The sequence below is a fragment of the Giraffa tippelskirchi genome, chromosome 11 (genome assembly GCF_054371585.1).
Source record: "Giraffa tippelskirchi isolate mGirTip1 chromosome 11, T2T-mGirTip1v1.2.pri, whole genome shotgun sequence".
In the NCBI taxonomy this organism is placed as follows: Eukaryota; Metazoa; Chordata; class Mammalia; order Artiodactyla; family Giraffidae; genus Giraffa; species Giraffa tippelskirchi.
The window spans coordinates 82,869,704-82,890,497 of record NC_137285.1 but is presented as its reverse complement, the minus strand read 5'-3'; the positions used below and the strand labels follow the sequence as shown (position 1 = coordinate 82,890,497).

At 37.9% G+C, this 20,794-nt stretch overlaps 1 protein-coding gene across 3 annotated transcripts in view; it reads left to right on the top strand.

Annotated features, from left to right (window-relative positions):
• Nucleotides 1–20,794, top strand: part of DYNC2H1 (dynein cytoplasmic 2 heavy chain 1) — a 362,922-nt gene that overhangs the window by 185,309 nt on the left and 156,819 nt on the right. For all 3 annotated transcript variants that reach the window (XM_081541773.1, XM_081541771.1, XM_081541772.1), the window contains 6 exons: nt 691–780; nt 13,729–13,794; nt 15,587–15,637; nt 16,409–16,486; nt 18,255–18,386; nt 19,733–19,805. In XM_081541773.1, the coding sequence (XP_081397899.1) occupies nt 691–780; nt 13,729–13,794; nt 15,587–15,637; nt 16,409–16,486; nt 18,255–18,386; nt 19,733–19,805 (490 nt within the window). The remainder of the gene's footprint in view (nt 1–690; nt 781–13,728; nt 13,795–15,586; nt 15,638–16,408; nt 16,487–18,254; nt 18,387–19,732; nt 19,806–20,794) is intronic.

The following is a 20,794-nucleotide window of genomic DNA, read 5'->3' as shown; positions in this document are numbered from 1 at the left end:
ATTCTCCAAATGTACCCTAAATAAAGTGAGATGTAACACTCATATTACAGTTAGGGACAAGGCCAGTTTTTATACCATCCCTGTCCACTATTCCTACCGCAAGCCATTTTTCATTAATCAGATAAAATAGCCATTAGTGATATTTTTCAAATCATGGCAATCATATACAGTGAAAGTACAAAAATAGGTAAAAAACTGTGTATGAATTTTGATACCATAAATTTCAAATTCATGAAAGATGAGCAAGATTTAGGATTATTTAGGTTGTTATTCTGGGGATAAGAAAATTCTTTATAGTGTGGTTCTGGTCAAACTGTTTTGAGACTGGATTGGTAATTATAATACCGGTCATTAAATGAGTTTAACCCAGATTGATGTAGTAATTTTAACGTCAGTAGAAGTTAAAAGTGGTAGGTCAAATTCAATTCATATTGTAATTGATTATAATTTTCATTTATTGAAAGCTTTAACTGTATACATTAAAAATTACATCACTTTTTTATTGTGTTAATGTAGAAGTTTAGTACATTTATTTGTTTAGTCCCTTGAGTCTGACTGATGAAGATAATTGCTCCAGAATCAGTTTTGAGTGTGGAAAAACAGTTTATAAGCATGATTAAACTGTGATGTACCTTTTAAGTGTTCATGAGTTTCCTAATGGATTCTCAATTTTCAAATTGTCATCTGCAGGATTCTGAAAATACAGAACAGAGGATTAAGTCTCTGATCAACTCATTAAAACATATGGTTTATGAATATATATGTCGTTGTCTATTTAAGGTAAGAAATATTATGTTTTTCACTTGTAAAATGTTACCTGAACCTTTATTTAATACAGTATTAGGTTAAATTATATTAAATTGTACATAACCCTTTACCTACTGGAAACGCATTAAAATTGACATTTCTGATATTTTCCTAGAATGTCTTCGAGTCCTTGGGATGTAGTAGGGAGAGAAGTGACAGCTTCACTAGCTGCCTTGCTCTGATCTTGTCAGTGACCGAAAGAGGGAGTGAGGGTGGATCAGGTGGATCATCTTCTAGCAGATGTTTCTCAGTCTTAGGACTCAGGACATTTGGGGCCACATGGTTATTTGTTGTGGGGAGTTGTTTTGTGCATGTTACGGTATTAGTGTCACCTCTGGCCTCCACCCTCCGGTGCTGTTAGCACTCCCTTTCCCCATTATGATGATCAAAATATCTCGACACGGCTGGATGTCCCCTGGGCTGGGGAACAAAATTTTCTATTCCCTGCATTACAAGGTAAACTAATACATGATTCTGTGTTTTGAAGGAAATCTGTCATAGACGTCTTCAAATTACAAGGCACCCAGAGGAATAAACAATGAAACATTTTTAGAAATTTTAGAATATTATAGAAAGTGCAGAAGGTTTTCACGTAGGACTATTTTATAAGAAAAAAAAATCAGTCCTTGGGAATAGCTTGAGACATGATTTTAAAAAAAGCACTTTGTAAAGGCAGTTAACTATGAGAGAGAAATAGAGGTACTATGGTCCAATTATTTAGACTTCTTAGAAGATCTTGAAAAAGGTATACTTTTTATATTCTTCAGCGCGAGATAGTAGTTTTTATGATTAGAGTGAGTGTATTGAAGATGTTTACTTTAGACAGAGAATAAACCCTTCAAAGAGTTTATTGACAAGGAATGTTATTGGAAATTCAAAGAATTATAGTTGAGCATTTCTGCAGAATTCCTTCTCTAATGAAAATTGTGAATATATACATATATTTTTGAAAGGTCTCATAGTTTACTGTCATTCTAAAAATCAGCCATTCAGCCTTCAATTTTAGTTTGTATAAAAGGAGGAATTGTAAGAGAATAATCTCAAAGCCCGTTTTGTCACTGGTTATGATCCTAGATACAAGGATGATATGTCAGTAGCTTCACTGGTTATAGGTTCATGACATATTTAAACATTTTTATAATTCATTATCTCATATAAAGCTTTGTAAAATTTAATTACACAAAATTTAAAAATATTTTCAGAAAATGTTTCAAATTTAATGAGCAATATAGAAAAATCTTTAAACACTTATTTTACTCTCCTCCAATTCAGTCCTTCATTAGAGTAAATCACTTTAAGGTTTGATATGTCCTTATAGTCTGTTTCTTCTCTCTTCATATTCATATGTGCAAATATGTATACATACACACACATATACACCAAATGGTGGCTCAGCTGGTAAAGAATCTGTCTGCCAATGCAGGAGATGCAAGAGACACACAGGTTCAATCCCTGGGTCAGGAAGATCCTCTGGAGAAGGAAGTGGCAAGCTGCTCCGGTATTCTTGGCTGGGAAAATTTCATGGACAGAAGAGCCTAATGGGCTGCAGTCCATGAAGCTGCAAAGAGTTGGACATGACTGAGCATGTGCGCCACCCCCCCCATATATATATAATGTACAACACATCTTTATCCATTCATCTTTGGATGGACACTTAGGATGCTTCCATGTGTTGGCTAATGGAAATAATGATGCAATGAGCATAGAGAAGCATATATCTTTTCAAATTAGTGTTTTTATTTTTTTTGGAAAGATACCCCCAAAGTGCAATTGCACTATCCTATGACAGTTCTATTTTTTAGCTTTTGAAGAATCTCCATACTGTTTTCCATAGTAGTGGTACTAATTTACAGTCCTACCAACAGTGTGGCTTGTTTTTGCCACATCCTTGTGAACCCTTGTTATTTGTTGTCTTTTTGATCATAGCCATTCTGGACAGATGTCAGATAGTATCTCTTTGCGGTTTTACTTGGTCTTTCCTCAGTGGTTAGTGATGTTGAACATCTTTTCATGTGTCTATTGAATTTGTTTGTCTTCTTTGGAAAAATGTCTATTTACATCATCTGTCCATTTTTTAAATAACAATTTACAGTTGTTATGTCTGCTCATTAGATTGATCCCTTTATCATTATGGTGGTGCTAGTGGTATAGAACTCACCTGCTATGCAGGAGACATAAGAGATGCGGGTTTGATCCCTGGGTCGGGAATATCCCCTGGAGGAGAACATGGCAACCGACTCCAGTATTCTTGCCTGGAGAATCCCATGGACAGAGGAGCCTGGCAGGCTACAGTCCATAGCATCATGAAGAGCTGGACATGACGGAAGAGACTTAGCACGTACACACAGTGTCTCTTTATGTCTCTTGTTACAGTCTATGTTTTAAAGTCTGTAAAATTATGTTTTAAAGATAGTTCAGCTTTCTTTTCATTTTCATGGAGTAGATTTTCTATCTCCTCAATGTAGTCTATTGTCTTTAGTTCTTAAGTGATTCTTGTAGGCAGCATATATATGGCCCTTGTTTTTTTATTCATTCAGCCACTCTACAGCCTTTAATTGGAGCATTTAGTCTACTTACATTTAAACTAATTATAGTTTTGCCAAGAGAATGCACCAGTCATAGCAAATACCCTCTTCCAACAACACAAGAGAAGACTCTACACATGGACATCACCAGATGCTCAGTACCAAAATGAGATTGATTATATTCTTTGAGGCCAAAGATGGAGAAGCTCTATACAGTAGCAAAAACAAGACTTGGAGCTGACTGTGGCTCACATCATCAGCTTCTAATTGCAAAATTCAGGCTCAAATTGAAGAAAGTAGGGAAAACCACTAGGCCATTCAGGTATGACCTAAATCAAATCCCTTATGATTATGCAGTGGAAGTGACAAATAGATTCAAGGGATTAGATCTGGTAGACAGAGTGCCTGAAGTAGACAGAGTGTCTGCCCAGTGTTATGGACAGAGGTTCATAACACTGTACAGGAGGCGGTGACCAAAACCATCCCCAAGAAATAGAAAGGCAAGAAGGCAAAATGGTTGTCTTAGGAGACCTCACAAATAGGAGAGAAAAGAAAAGTGAAAGGCAAAGGAGAAAAGCAAAGATATACTAAACTGAATGCAGAGTTCCAGAGAATAGTAGAGAGACAAGAAGGCTTTCTTAAGTGAACAATGCAAAGAAATAGAGGAAAACAATAGAATGGGGGTAGACTAGAGATCTCTTTAAGAAAATTGGAGATACTAAGGAAACATTTCACGCAAAGGACAAGAATGGCAAGGACTTAACAGAAGCAGAAGAGATTAAGAAGAGGTGGCAAGAATATACAGAAGAACTTTACAAAAAAGCTCTTAATAACCCAGATAACCATGATGGTCTGGTTACTCACCTAGAGCCAGGCATACTGGGGTATGAAGTCAAGTGGGCCTTAGGAAGCATTACTATGAACAAAGCTAGTGGAGGTGATGGATTACCAGCTGTGATGTTTCAAATCCTAAAAGATGATGCTGTTAAGGTGCTGCACTCATGATGCCCAGCAAATTTGGAAAACTCAGCAGTGGCCAGTACTCTTGCCTGGAGAATCCCATGGATGGAGGAGCCTGGTAGGCTATAGTCCATGGGGTCGCTAAGAGTCAGACACGACTGAGCGACTTCCCTTTCACTTTTCCCTTTCATGCACTGGAGAAGGAAATGGCAACCCACTCCAGTATTCTTGCCTGGAGAATCCCAGGGACGGTGGAGCCTGGTGGGCTGCCGTCTATGGGGTCGCACAGAGTCGGACACGACTGAAGCGACTTAGCAGCAGCAGCAGCACCAGTGGCCACAGGATGGAAAAGGTCAATTTTCATTTCAATTCCAAAGAAAGGCAATGCCAAAGAATGTTCAAATTACCATGCAATTGCACTCATTTCACATGCTAGCAAGATTATGCTCAAAATGCTTCAAGCTAGGTTTCAGGAGTACATGAACTGAAAACTTCCAGATGTTCAAGCTGGATTTAGAAAAGGTGGAGGAACCAGAGATCAAATTGCCAACATCTGTTGGATCATAGAAAAAGCTAGAAAATTCACTTTAATGGCAGAAGGTGAAGAGGAACTAAACAGCCTCTTGATTAAGGTGAAAGAGGAGAATGAAAAAGCTGGCTTAGAACTCAACATTAAAAAAATGAAGATGATGGCATCTGGTCCTATCACTTCATGGCAAATAGATGGGAAAAAAGTGGAAACAGTGTCACATTTCATTTTCTTGGGCCCCAAAATCAATTTGGATGGTGACTGCAGCCATGAAATTAAAGGATGCTTGCTCCTTGGAAGAAAAGCTATGACAACGTAGACAGCGTGTTAAAAAACAGAGACATCATTTTGCCGACAAAGCTCCTATGGTCAAAACTATGGTTTTTCCAGTAATCATGTATTGATGTGAGAGTTGGACTGTAAAGAACGCTGAGCACCGAATTGATGCTTTTGAACTATGGTGTTGGAGAAGATTCTTGAGAGTCCCTTGGACTGCAGTGAGATACAACCAGTCCATCCTAAAGGAAATCAGTCCTGACTATTCATTGGAAGGACTGATGCTGAAGTTGAAACTCCAATACTTTGGCCACCTCATGCGAAGAACTGACTCAATGGAAAAGACCCTGATGCTGGGAAAGATTGAAGGCAGGAGGAGAAGGGAACAACAGAGGATGAGATGGTTGGATGGCATCACCGACTCAATTGACATGAGTTTGATCAAGGTCTGGTGAGTTGGTGATGGATGGGGAAACCTGGCATGCTGCAGTCTATGGGGTTGCAAAGAGTCGAACATGACTGAGCTACTGAACTGAACTGAGCTGATTCATTATTACTAACTTAAACACTACTGGATAGATTGCTTATCTCTACTTTGCTTAGTTCTTCTAGGGTTTTGTCTTTTTCATTTGTTTCAAATATATTCCTCTGTCTCCTCATTATGCTGAATTCTCTATTTTTATTTCTGTGAACTATGTAGGTGAAGTATGTTTTCCGGTCTTGTAGAATGGCTTACATGGGAAAGGTCTTATGACTCTCAGCAGCATATTCCTTTCTGCTTACTAGAGCTGTATGCCCCAAGGTTGTCCCCCATGTGGGCTGTGTAGACCCTTCTGTTGTCTCGGGGCTAACTGCTGTGGTTGTATTAGTCACCGAGACTGTTCTTGGCCTAGTTGGCTTCTAGGCCCTACCTCATGTATTGACTGCCAGGCCCTGGTGGTTGGGCCTGGGTCCTAGCATGGCTAGTCACATGACCTTATGGTCCTGGGACTGTTGCTGGCCTGCTGAAGGACAGGGCCAGATTCTGGGGCATGCCAGCCCATTGGTAGGAGCTGGGGAGGCTGGGGCTGGTATTGGCCAGCTGTTGTGCAGAGTCGGGTCCTGGGTTGGCTGGCTGGGGGGCTACTGGCTCTGGTGCTGTCCATTGATGATGGGTGGGTAAGCCCCTGACATTACTAGGCTAGAGGAAAGTGAAAGTGAAAGTGAAAGTGAAGTCCTGTCCCACTCTTTGTGACCGCATGGACTATAGCTCACCAGGCTCCTCCGTCCATAGGATTTTCCAGGCAGGAGTACTGGAGTGGGTTGTCATTTCATTCTCCAGAGTATCTTCCCGACGCAGGGATCGAACCTGGGTCTCCTTCATTATAGGCAGACGCTTTACCGTCTGAGCCACCAGGGAAGTGCCTCCACAGCTCCTCCTGCCAATGGGCCACCAGACAAAGGACTCCAAAATGGTGCTTGCTAGACCAGTGTGCTGGTTGTTGAACCTATCATTGAATCCTACCCTAACTCTTGGTTGCCTTTGTGACTGTCCAAGCAGCCTACTGTATTTTTATTAGCTCACCATAGTTGAGGGTCTGTCGTGACCTGTCAGTATCCTGTAGAAGAAAATCTTAGTCAGCAGTAGATTCAGGATGATTTGAAGCCACATGCCTAAGGAGCAGATTCTAAAGTATGAAAATATATACAGTCCTATGGGACTGCAAGCACTGGAGCCAGGTGAACTCCTGAGTGGCAGCTGCAAAAACAGAGGCTCTGGACAAGTGTATTGGCTTCCCTGGTGGCTCAGATGGTAAAGCATCTGGCTGCAACAGGGGAGACCCGTGTTTGATACCTGGATTGGGAAGAAACCCTGGAGTAGGAAATGGCAACCCACTCAAGTATTCTTGCCTGGAAAATTCCATGAATGAAGGAGCCTGGAGGGCTACAGTCCATGGGGTCAAAAGAGCTACTGAGCGACTTCACTTTCTTTCACTTTCAGACAAGTGTCTAAGGTATTTTCTGGGAGATACCGGTGAGCAGAAGGGGGCAGAGGTGGCCTTCATTGACCCTGATCCCTAAGAAAGTTCCATAGCCCCTAGGTGTGTGCCAAACCTAAACCTGCCTCTCAGGCCAGAGCTCCAGTACAAGCAAATAGGCTTCTTTCACAGAAAGATGGGAGTGAGTCTGATAGCCTGTCAAAAACTCTATATTACTGTCCCACAGGACCCAGGAATGCAAGCTCTCCTGGCTTCCAGAGCCAGATGATCATGGGATGTCCCCTTGGCTGTAGTTCTAAAAATCAGGGCTTCAGAGATAGGTAAAGCTCATTTCTGAGAGATACCCTCGTGCTCTGGAGCCTGGCAGAGGGAGAGTAGGAATATGTAGCTCGCTGGCTGTAGGGCGACAGCAGGGGAGCATAAAGATGGCATTCACCAGAAAGGGAAAAATCTGAGGAAGATGGCGCCCTCTGGCTAGAGCACGTTGGAGGGAGAATGCAAATATGGTGCCTGGTGCCGGCAGCGAGGCAGAGCTGCGGGAAGATGGCCCCACCGGAGAAAGGGAAGACAGTGATGGCACCTGTTGGCTAGCGGAGGGAGAGGATTAAGACGGTGCCCACCAGTCTGTGTGCCCAGAGTGTTTTTGCAGCCTCTTGGACATGTTAAATTAGATGCCCGCCTCTCAGCCTAGCGCTTTAATCTACCCAAGGGAAGCTCTTTAGCTTAAAATCTGAGCTCCTTCGCTGCTTCTTAGCTGAGCCCTGAGAGGGGCAAGTTCCTGCTGCTGCTGCTTAGTCACTTCAGTTGTATCCACTCTGTGTGACCCCATAGACTGCAGCCCACCAGGCTCCCCCGTCCCCGGGATTCTCCAGGCAAGAACACTGGAGTGGGTTGCCATTTCCTTCTCCAATGCATGAAAGAGAAAAGAGAGAGGGAAGTCACTCAGTCGTGTCCCACTCCTAGCGACCCCATGGACTGCAGCCTACCAGGCTCCTCCGTCCATGGGATTCTCCAGGCAAGAGGACTGGAGTGGGCTGCCATTGCCTTCTACGCAAGTTCCTGCATGGGGGCCTTTTTGAGCAGAAGAGTACAGTCTTGTGGGTATCGTGTTGTGAGCCCAGTTGATTTTCAAAGCTAGATATTTTGGGAGCTTGTTACTCAGGTGTAGGTCTTTAAAGCTGAGATACCTAGTACGGGTTCATACCCATCATTCCTCAAGAAGAGGTCTGGGTTTTGAGTTTTCGTCCTGATTTTGGGTCACTGTTCCAGGGCTGGGTTTTATGGCAGGATTGTTTCCAGTCTCTCCCACTTTGATGTGGTTTTCTTCTCTTTTGCCCAGTGTGTGGTAATTGCTCAGCCAATCTTGAGGTATTTAACAGAGGAAACTGTTCCATATTTAGCTGTAGGCTTGGTGTATCCACAGGAGAAAGTGAGTTCAGGATCTTCCAATATCAGTGTCTTGAATGAGATTTGAACTAGATTTCTCAATGTAAGTATAATTGCTGGTCCAAGGATCTAAACTTTTGAAATTTTGTTGGGCATTATCAAATTACCTTCTAAAAGGTTTTTATGTGTGCTCACTCAGTCATGTCTGACTCTTTGCGACCTCATGGACTGTAGCCCACCAGGCTCCTCTGTCCATGGAATTTTCCAGGCAAGAATACGGTGTGGGTTGCCTGCCAGTTCCTCCTCCAGAGAATCTTCCCGACCCAGGGGTCAGATCCACATCTCCTGAAGTCTCCTGCTTTGTAGGCAGATTCTTTACCACTACACCACCTTTTATTTACCAGTTAATACTCCTACTGATAGAGTAAAGGTATCTTCTTCTTTGCACTTTTGTCAACTCTGGATATTGCCACTATTCTTAATTTTGTGGTTTATAAATAATATCTTATTTTTCTTTCTTCTCTTTATTTTTAAGGTTGTTTATTTTTACCTTCCTTACTTGCTGTATTTGCCTATTTGTGCTTTAAAGAATAAGTTTTGCTTTATAGAATGTCTACTTTAATTTTTTAATATTTTATTTTTGATCTCTGTATTATTTAATTTGCATGATTAGCTTTTTGTCTTAAACTGGAACTCTCTACCCAATAAACAATTGCCCGTCCCCCAGCCCCTGGCAACCACCGCCTACTTTTTCTTTCTATGAATCTAACTGCTCTTAGTACCTCGTGTACATTGAGTCATGTACGTATTTGTCCTTTGTAACTGCTTGATTACTTAGCATAATGTTTTCAAGGTTCATGCATGTTGTCAGTGTGTATTTTAAAATGCCCATTCTGTCCCCCTTCCTCCCTTAGCCCTCTCCTCTCCCTTTTCCCTGACCAAGTTCAGGAATACCCTGTGTTCTCTGCTCTCACCTCTCTTCATCCCTAAGCAGAAGGACTTTTCCCAGAGACTCTGCCATCCTCATTCACTTAATGATTCATCTCTGAACCAGAGCCAAATGCAGTGCAGTTTCATGTTCAGCAGGGCTGGTCTGAAAGTTTGTGCTCATGAACTTGCGTTTCAGTAATCGCTGTGCATTGAGTTTTCCTGCTCTGGCCGCTCTTGTTTCTCTTGCCTCCGCCAGAGGCCTTGCTGCGGTCTTGCTGCGGTCTTGCTGCGATCTTGCTGCGGTGCGCCGGGGAGCCCCAGGCTTCGGGGCTTAGAGTGGTTAGAGTGGTGGCTGCCGGGGCACAGTGAAGCATGGAGTTAGTTACTTGACTGCTGCTGGTGCTGTGATCAAGAGGGTAAAGGGGCTCCTGGTACCGAGTTCATGCTGTAGTTGTGACCCCAGGAGGGAGTCTGAAAGGGCTGACGGGCACTTGAGGGACAGAGAGGCGGCGCCGGGCCTAGCCGGTCCTCCTAAGTGTAGCTTTAATCCTTTGTATTTTCCAGGGAATATATGTTCTTATTTTCCTTTTAGTTATTCATTATATTTACTGATGAGATCTGAACCTTTTTGTCATATTTTAATAATGTAATTAGAAAGTGATACAGTAAGCTTTTCAGTACCAACATTTTGTTGCACTGCAAGAGGGGTTATAGGCTTACTATCCTCAACATTTAGTGCCCAACTGGAATTTTTCATTGGCTGTCTTGAGTAATACTTTTTGTTGTGAGCAGTTGAAATTATTTTAAAAAGTGCTGTAGTTTGTAATTCTTAAGACAGGTTTTTAATTGATGGAATATCTGTTTTGTAAAATTTGTCTTTTTGTATGAATAATATTGAATCTATTCATAGTGAATTCAGCATTCCATAGTTTCAGTGGTGAATAAAAATGCAGAAAGCACAGTAATTACAAAAATGAGGTAGTAAAACATTCTCAGGATTTAGCACTCTAAGCTTACTTAGGATGGAAGCAGTTTCATACCCGAGTGAACGTTCTGGGGTTTCGCAGTCAGCGTCGCATTATACTGAGCGCCAGGGCTTCTCTCCTGCTCATTTTGCTGTTGTGTTAGTGACAATAATGTGACAACAATATACTCTTGAAATAGAGGATTGTTAGTATTTACATCACAGTGAGTTGAAAGCATTTTGACCTGGAACAGAAAAATGATTGGCTTGTAGTAGAAAATTTAGAATTTTAATAAAGTATAAGCCAAATCGAGAAAATTGTCTAGTACTTTCAGTTTTGATTATTTGCTGTATCTTTCTTTTTTTTTCTTCATGAGGTCAAAAGTGTTTATTTTAGTTACTTAAGTACTTTAGACAATTATAGGATAAGCAGCACATTTGACTCCCCCAAACTTATGATGATTATAGCAAAACTGTGTCCAAGTTAGTACCTTTATACATTATTTCTTCATCACAGTTTATTGTTTGGAATAGATACAAAATAATGGAATTTGTAGGAATGTTAAATAATTTCCAACTCTACTGGGCGAGAGTGCGGAAAAGAGTTTAAGGAAATTTGGGGGGAGCATGTGATTTTTGGTGTTTCCCTGTCCTCATGGAAGTATGTCTAAAAGATCTGAAATGGTATAGGAAGACTGTCTGGTGATGAATGAATAGAAGTTTTTTCAAGGAAAGTGCTTCTAAGCTTATGCTTATGCAGCTTACCTAGTCTCTTTCTTCAAATGAATTTGCTAGTTCATTGATTCTGAATATTGATAGCATGTCATGATTGTATTTATCTTACATATCATTTAATTTGAATTGCATGTTTCCTATAAAAATGAGTTTTCTTAAATAAAAATGTGGAAATTCTCTGGTTGCATGTTTAGAAACTGTATAACCTGTGGCTGTTAAATGACTCTTGATAATTTAGATACTTCTGCTTTGATAACTTAAACACTTTTAGTATTATGTATAACACTTTAGAATTTCTGGAAGTATAGGTGAATGTGCATGGACTGCTTTATTAAAATGTATAATTTAGGTTCAGGTACAAACTTAGGCCCTTGTGAGTGCCTAGGATCTATCTTGTATCAACTTCTTTGAGATTAAAACAAGACTTTTCTTCATACGGTAACATCTATTCATTAAACATACTTGAGAGAAATGAATATTATAAAGTATAAATCAAATGAATGAATAATACTTTCTACTTCTTATTAGTTTCTGAGATTTATGGGATTTATGGAATATTTTTGAAATAAATTTCCTTTCCAATATTATGTAGTATATCTTTTTACTGTAAAGCAGTTTTTACCTATTGCCTTTTAAAATTTACAGTGTTCCAGGCACTAAGTGCCTTAACATATGGTTAATTAATTCCTTCAGAGTGTTCTGCTTTATAAGAGAGGAAACCAAGATATAGAGATCTAACCTTTCTCTAGGGTGCTCAGATGTAGTAGGTGTTATAGCTAGAATTCAAACCCATTTTTCATGATGCCAAAGACGTCTTGGTAATAGGATGTGATTGAAACAAACCACTATATCTGGAAATGTGAATTTTTTTTTATCAGCTGTAAAGTAAACTTTGAGATTCCCTCGTATTGTATTAATCCTGTTCTAATAGTCTCTTTTGGAATTTTTACTAGAGTGTGTGTGCTGGCATGGTGGTATCATCCAGTGGTCTGTTTTTCTTAACTGTTTTTCTTTCAGCTAGTTAATTATGTAGATGATCAGTTGAAATTTTGCTTATTATATATTCCCTTGATATTAAATTATTTTGTAACAGATCCCAAGCAAACTGATATAAATTTAACTTAAAGTAAAACACCCAAATTTTCTGACTCATAAGCTGTGTGGATCCAAGGATATTGTAGGTACAAAATATTTTTAAACCCTGGTTATTGACAGGTTGTTTTTTTTTTTTTAAACAAGTATTCAGAAAATTCTTAAGCTTGATTAAATTCATTCTTGATTTTGCTTCTGTATAATTGGAAATAATGTGTTCTCTCTCTGTCAGTAAGCTATATTTTTAAGTTTATTCTTGAATTATTGTTACTCCTCTTTATAAAATCATCGTTAAATTCTTATGGCTAAAGGGATTCATTGGTACAGCAAGGCACCGAGATTGCTGCCATAAACAGCATTCTTCTGCCGTCTCCAAGTTGGAAAATCATAGAAGATTATATCCTGGTTGGCCTGGCCTAGATCATATGGTATCTCTTGTACCATTATCTGTGGCATGGTATCTTGCTGTTGGGCCACCTTGATGATTGGCTTATCTCTTTCCAACAGAAGGGTGGTTTTCTTGCAGGCAAGGAAATTACTTGATGGTGATGTTTACAGGAGAGTGTTTTTTTGTTGTTGTTGTTGAATGTATCTTTTATATATATTGTATCATAGTATCCTTCTATTTATCTGTAGGTTTATAATCATACACACTGATAATATTAGATATGAATAAAGTATGATTTACAATATGGAAAAAGTTAAAGTTTATATTAGAATTCTGTAGGAAAGATGGTGCTTTAGCAGATGGTTTTGTTTATATTGGTAAACTCATTGCTTTTTTTGACAGAAATGACAGAAGCTTATTTTATAAAATTTGCAAAATACATCAAATAAGGAAACAAAAATAACCTGTAATTTCAAAAATAAAGCACTGATAAAAATTTTTGTTATCTATCTCTAATTTCTTTTGCAGATATATATGCATGTCTGTTTATATAAAAATATTTGTTTAAACAATGTGAACTATGCTGTATACTTTGATTTGACTATTATTCATGATAGACTTTTGAACATTCATGTTGTTTCAGTTTTCCCTCCACTATAAAAAAACCTTGCAGTGAATACCCTCATTTCTTATCTAGAGTACATTTGTAATCTCTTTGCACAAATTTCTAGAAATGCAATTTCTTGATTTATGGGGATATAGGATGTTCATGAGCATATAACATACACAATGACAAATTGAAGATTACTAATGCAAGAGGTTGATCTGGTTAATAATGTCTAATCTCAGCCTCACAGTTGGATTTCATCTAGTTAAATCTGTTTTCTTGTTGTTGTCGTTGTTTGTTTTTTTAAATGAGATCTATACACTGAATATTCCTTAGCACTATTTCTAAATATTAGGTCTCTCTCTATACTTCCACTGCCAACTTAGAAGCATTGTCCTCTGTAGATACCATCTGAATAGTCATTTTTATATTGATAAAAGTAGATTATTAGATGATAGAGTATAGAATTTATGAGCCAGAATTTAAGGACTATGCTTTCCCAAAAACAGAAATTTAGAAAAAGCAAAATAATACCTGTTATTCTTTTCAGGCTGATCAGTTGATGTTCGCTTTGCATTTCATTCGAGGCATGCATCCTGAACTTTTTCAAGAAAATGTAAGTAGAAGAAAAGGAGGAAAATATTAAGAGTTGCATAGAAATTTGGTAACAGGTGGACTTATGGTTAGATTAGAAATTGCTTAAGGCTAAAAATTCTGTATCAACCTATTCATTTTTTACTTAGTTAGAAATTTAGTGTATGATGCTGATTTCCAGTTCTACTCTCTTGTGATTGAGCCAGATATTCTGAAGGAATGATAAGGCAGGGAAAGAACTCTAACTTACCATACTCCCAAGATGTTTCTGAACACAAGTGTACTTTTCCAGGACACCAGAAGAATCAGCCTTATTATTTTCCTCATCTAAGCAGTGGGGCTGATAAATATAAAAATATGAAGCTATACGAGTGTACCAGTCCATTGTTTATTATTTACATTGGCGTGCTTAGAATCAGCACGTGCAACAAGAGTGGCTCATTCTCAGTAACCTCCTCCTTGAGTCTGGAGATTTATGTGAATCTTGTAATGTACAATTGATCTTCTTTTGTTCATGTCTTCATTTCTGGTCTGCCATACAACCCCCTCTCAGACTTGAACGCAATGTCCTTCAAGATAGGGCTAAGTAATCCATCTCTGATCTACTTCTAATGTTAAAAAAATTCTTTGTAGCTGATTTTCCTCATTATTCTGCCATTTTCATTAAAGTGGGCTTGCAGTAGCCAGAGTGGCAAGGAATAGTATATGGACAGTGCTCATTGACCTAGTGATCTAGTAACCTTTAACTGTCTATGATCAGATTGTAACTATGCTCTGGGTTCCCCTTATTTGAATACGTGCCATTCCATATGACTGTTCTCTTTCTATTTCTTTCTAACTGCAGATAGTCTGGTTGACTTGTATAAATTTCTCCTAAGTTTAACTTGGCTACTTTTATTTATACCATTTACTTTGATGCATTTCCCTCTTCCTGTATAATACTTTTCATCATGATCAATAAGCTCTGTTGTATGAGACTTAATTTTCCCTAGTTTTCCCTCTTGAAGTATACATAAATTATCATTGGGAAAAGAAAACATTTTTCCTTCACTGGCATAAAATAGTAGTAATAATTTGTATTTTATTCATTTGTGACTGTATAACTCCAGTAGGAAGAGTGAGTAGAGGCAGGCAGTATGTTGCTTTGGTAGTTTTTCCATATTGCACTTAGATTTTATTATTTTTATGCTGGCCAATGTGTAACAAATACTATGATAGTGCCCATAATTATCTGATCGGGTAACCCAGAGTGAAGACAGGTTTTCAAAGAGTTCTAGATTCTGTAACACTTGATCAATTTTGATTCCATGAGTTAATTAGGGAAAAAAAAGTAGCAATGGCCGTCTTCTCCCTATACATTGGAAAAGATAAGTTAATGGTGGGACTTTTCTCTATCTTTCCCAGTATACACAATTTTTAAACTTTTGATGCATCTTACTGCTTACATATTAGTGAAGAATAGCATGTAATAGGACAAATTAAAGATAATGACAAATGCTAATTGAATAGACATTTTAATTTTTAGATGTTGAGACTCACATGTGTTTAATATGGTTATATTTTTTCTTATAATTATTCTAGTAGATTTCATTTTAATGTTGGTATGGTACCAACAATGTTTTATGTTGGTATGGTACATGAACTCACTATTGTAATGTTAATATAATAGGAGTTAGGAAGATATGAAAGGAGTTTTTTCCTCCATGTTTTGTAGAAAGCTGAATTGTAAGCTGTCTTATGGGAAAATTTAAAAAGATTTGTTAAATGGTTAGAATATTTATCTTTTGTGTGTTTCTCACATTTTTATTAAATAGGAATGGGATACATTTACAGGTGTGGTTGTTGGAGACATGTTGCGGAAAATTGTAAGAGTAATTAAAATTACTATTTCATTCTTAGGGAAAGTAATTCTGGTTTTGACTTCATGAGATATAATTTGCTTCAGAGTAGTTTTAAGTTACTGTTGAAATTATATTTTAATTAGAGGAATATGTCCTTCCCTCTATTGCCCTAATATAAAATGGACTGATATATTTTTTTTGTCCTTGAGGACATATATTTTTTTGAGAATAATTAAACATAAGAAATTAAGGTGGTTTCTTTTTTCAGTATATGCATTTTGTAACTCTAAGAAAATCAAATCTTGTAGTATAGCTAGGAAAATTTTCTTAAATAAGTGAAATTAAAAATTACTTCACTTATCTTTTGAAAGTTTATTCAAATTAGCTTTTTTCCCAGTAATTTTCTATGTCGACAGGTAATGGATAAAACTATTCTTCAAAGCAGCCTATCCAAACTGTAATGCAAAACCTAGATTATGTTGGAAATGTAAGATATAATTAAAAATAATGCAGTTTTATGGTAATTTCATATTATATTTGAGTTTTTCTGAAGTTTTGCAAAGGATTAAACATTATGAAAATGAATGTTAACTTTTTGTAAATTGTTATCTATACCTTATGTAGAATTTTACCATATTGATTTGTAAAATAGATACAAATAAAAAATACATAGAATGAGATTCTTTTTAAAAAACAAAATAGTGTTCATAAAATTAGCTGGTCAATTAAAAAAAATTTTTTCAAGTCTGAATTTTACCAAATGTACTAAGGGAAATAATTGCTCTAATTAAAAAGGACTCTCAACAAAGAATACGTGATCAACTTCCATCTTGGATAGATCAGGAAAGAAGCTGGGCAGTGGCAACATTGAAGGTATTCCTTTCTTACTTTGAAAGACATTGAATTTTTTAATAGTTGCATTATTTCTGTTTGTATTTTTGTGTTCTACTACTTCATACTTGGTGTTGATATTTCTGTGAAAATAATGTAAAATCTGTGGGTAAAAGAATATCCAAGAATTATTCTGATTAGCCTTGTAATGAATAATTAATTAATTGAATCTTTCATTCACTGTATAACATATTGAATCTCCACCTTGGTCAAGATTCTGTGCTATATGCCCATACGGAGTAGAAAGATAAGTAAATGAAATGTTCTCTAATATGATATGTGGACACCTTATTAATAGAGTAATTTAGGATCAGCAGTAAAATACAGTATGATACTTATGTTGAAAAGGTTTCAAAATCAAACCATTTCTCTCACTTCTATTCACCTTTTAATATCTTTCACACTCTTCACCTGGGGTAGGAAACATTTTTTTTTAAATAACTTTACCAGAATGCAAAAAATCAATAATTATAAAAAATAGTGAGAATTGTGAAGGTATTTCTGGATTATTGGGCGGGACCTGTGAACTATTTCATGAACTCCTAATGGAAAATTAATATTAATCATTATAGTAGAGTTAAAATTGAACAATTGATCTACTGAGAGGTTATTCTTGGGAAAAAATCTCAACTGTATTAACCTATAAAAGTATAGTTATTTTTTTTCACATAGTAATTTCTTGTTAAGTAAAGAAATGCAAAACATTGAGGAAAGGCAACTTTCCTCTTCAGAGAATGTTTATAATGTGTATTAATGTTTTATTATCATTTTAGTTTATAAAACATTTTCAAATGAACTATTTAATTATCACACAAATCTTAAAAGGAGATATTATTAACTTTCTTTTTATGGATAAGAAATGAGAATCTATGCTGTGAATTGCTAAATGCTTGAACCTGAATTTTCACTTAAATTTCATACATATTTTTCAGCACTTGTTACGTGCCAGGCATCATATTAAATGCTTCAGATGTATTATCTTACTTTATTATCACGATAATGTATTCAAGAGGTCAAAATTATGCCTGTTTTTGAGAAGGGCAGGCTGAAGTGTAGACAAGTTAAATAATTTACCCAAGATCAAATAGCTGGGAAGTTTTGAAACTGTGATTTTCATTTGAGCATTCTAATAGCACAGTCCATGCTTTTGATATGGGTTTTCCAAATATAGTGGATTTTCCCCACTCTCTTTTCCCTCTCTTCTTTCCCCTCCCCACCTTCTTATGTTTGAGGTATTATGCAGAATTTAAAAATGGATCTTCTTATTAGATATTTTCAACATTGCTACCCATTTCACAGATGAAGTAGCTAAGGCATAAAATGATATAGTCACTTATGGTCACTTAGAAAATAAAGAGTTGAAGTTGTAACTAGGCATATTTTTACACTCTATTGTGGCAGTGTTTAAAATTTGTACTTGGTTTTAATGAAAGTATTCTTTTCTCCACAAGGTGGAGATAGGTACACATGTTTTTACATGGAGAAAAGATTTGTTAATGTACAAGAATTGATGTTGTATTACTTTAGAAATACTTGCTTTTAATTCTGGATTAGATACATGCACCATACTATTTCTGACTTGGACATGATTGAATAAGCCAACAGGAATTAGAAAACATAATATCTATCAGGAATTTCCACTTACTGTTTTTTAGTATGCATGTGTGTGTATGTATTTAGTATGTATGTTTGTACATCTGTATTTGTGTTTGTTTGTTGCTCACTATATATGTTTATTTTTATTTCTTAGATTGCTCTTCCCAGCCTTTATCAGACCCTGTGCTTTGAAGATGTAGCTTTGTGGCGTACCTATTATCATAATTCAACCTGTGAGCAAGAGTTTCCATCTATTCTTATCAAGAAAGTTTCTTTATTTCAGCAGGTAAATTATCTAAATGCATAAAAGTATTAAATGTTTCTCTTGTTGTTCAAAAGCCATTTAAATAAGAGCTTTGCCCATAGGGTGTCACAACCTTGGGGCATACGTGGGAAAGGGCTTTCTGCTCTTGCCACCTTATGCAGATACGGAAATCCCAGACAGCGTTTCTGGGTAGCGTGTCTCCCACCAAGCTTTTATTACTCCCCCTGCCTCCAACCCAAGGGGGATCTTGGAATAGAGTATCCGTATAGAAGGAGATTAAGGTATTTATTATTCAGGTTCGTCACACATTTCCCAGGGTTGTGTCTAAGGAAGAGAAAGACCTTATGCTACGGAACAGGGAACTTGTGTCCCTGTTGGTAGACCAAATCTTAGCGTTGGAGAGGACCTGGGAGCTGATGCTCCAGGAGATGACCCCTCCATTTGTGCATGCGCGCATGCTCAGTCGCTGAGTCACGTCCAACTCTTTGCGACCCCATGGATGGCAGCCTGCCAGTCTCTTCTGTTTATGGGTTTCTGCAGGCAAGAATACCAGAGTGGGCTGCAATTTCCTTCCCCAAGGGGTCTTTCAGACCTGGGATCAAGCCCTCATCTCCTGCACCTCCCGCATCGGCAGGCGGCTCATCATCGCCCTGTCCTTTCTCTTCACTGTGCTGCTGGTCGTGGTCCTGTTCCCTTGCTTTCTCCTTTTGAAGCTCTGTTTCATCAGGTGTGTTTAAGAAAAAGAAAAAAAAATAAAAACGTCATTTGAAAACTTAAACAGCTAGAAATAGACGTGATTCAGCATAAAATCGGTGATTTGAAAAATTGAGGAGTTTTATGTCTCTGCACTGCTGTCACCAGGAATGCCTCAGCCACAGACCCTTATTTTCACTGGTCATTGGGCCTTTGTTAGCTTCTGCAGACAGCTAGCACTGTGACCAGTATCTGCTGATGTTTACCTTTGATAATAGATCTGAGGGTTTCCCAGGTGGCTGAGCGATAAAGAACCTGCCTGCCAAGCGGAAGATGCGGTTTCGATTCCCGGGTTGGGAAGATCCCCTGGAGAAGGAAATGAATGGCACTCTAGTAATCTTGCCTGGGAAATCCCATGGACAGAGGAGCCTGGCGGGCCACAGTCCAAGAGGCAGCAAGAGTTGGACACGACTTAGAGACTAAATCATAGCAATAGATCTGATGGATGTTAGTAATATTTTGGTTCTTAAAGAAATGTATTTTTATATACCTATTATGACAATTTTAGGCATAGGAAATACTGTGGTAAGCATTTTTTAAATTAATTAGCATCATTGTTCAGTTACAGTTGTGGGAACTTTATTATTTAAAAATACTCTGCACTTTATTTTAAGGTTCTTGTGGTACAGGCTCTCAGACCAGACAGGCTGCAAAGTGCCATGGCCCTGTTTGCATGTAAAACTCTGGGTAAGTACACTTCTTTTCTAGACCTAGAAAAGACCTGAATTATTTGTTTTTTTTATTAATTTTTATTGGAGTATAGTTGATATACCGTGTTGCATTAGTTTCTGCTGTACAATAAAGTGAACCAGTTATACATGTATCCACTTTTTAAAAAACTGTTTTCCTGGATAGGTCATTGCAGAGTGCTGAGTAGTTTTCAGTTCTCTACAGTAGGTTCTTATTAGTGGTCTGTTTTACATGTGTAGTGTGCATATGGGCTTCCCAGGTGACACTAGTGGTAAATGGCCCGCCTGCCAATGCAGGAGATGCAAGAGACACTGATTTGACCCCTTGGTTGCGAAGACCCGCTGGAGGAGAAAGTGGCAAGCTCCTCCAGTATTCTTGCCTGGAAAATTCCATGGACAGACGAGCCTGGTGGGCTACAGTCCGTGGGACTGTGAAGAGTCAGACATGGTGAGAACACGGGCACAGAGTGTGTGTCAGCCCCAGTCTCCCAGTTTACTCCCCCCGCCCCCTTTGTAACCATAAGTTTGTTTTTCTACACCTGTTGCTCTATTTCTGCTTTGTAAATAAGTAGATTTAAACCATTGTTTTGTAGATTCCACATATAAGTGGTATCATATAGTATTTGTCTTTCTCTGACTTCACTCAGTATGATAATCTCTAGGTTCATCTATGTTGCTGCAAATTGCATCATTTCATTTTTTTATGACTAAGTAATTATATATATATACCACCTCTTCTTTATCCATTCTTCAGTTGATCCACATTTAGCTTGCTGTCATGTCCTGGCTGTTGTAAATAGTGCTGCATTGAACACTGGGGTGCATATTTCTTTTTGAATTTTTTTTTTCTGGGCATATGCCCAGCAGTGAGATTGTCAGAGCATATTGTGTCCCTGTTTCAGTTCTTTAAGGTATCTCCATACTGTTCTCCATAGTGGCTGTATCAATTTACACTCCCACCAAAAGTGTGGGAGGGTTCCCTGTTCT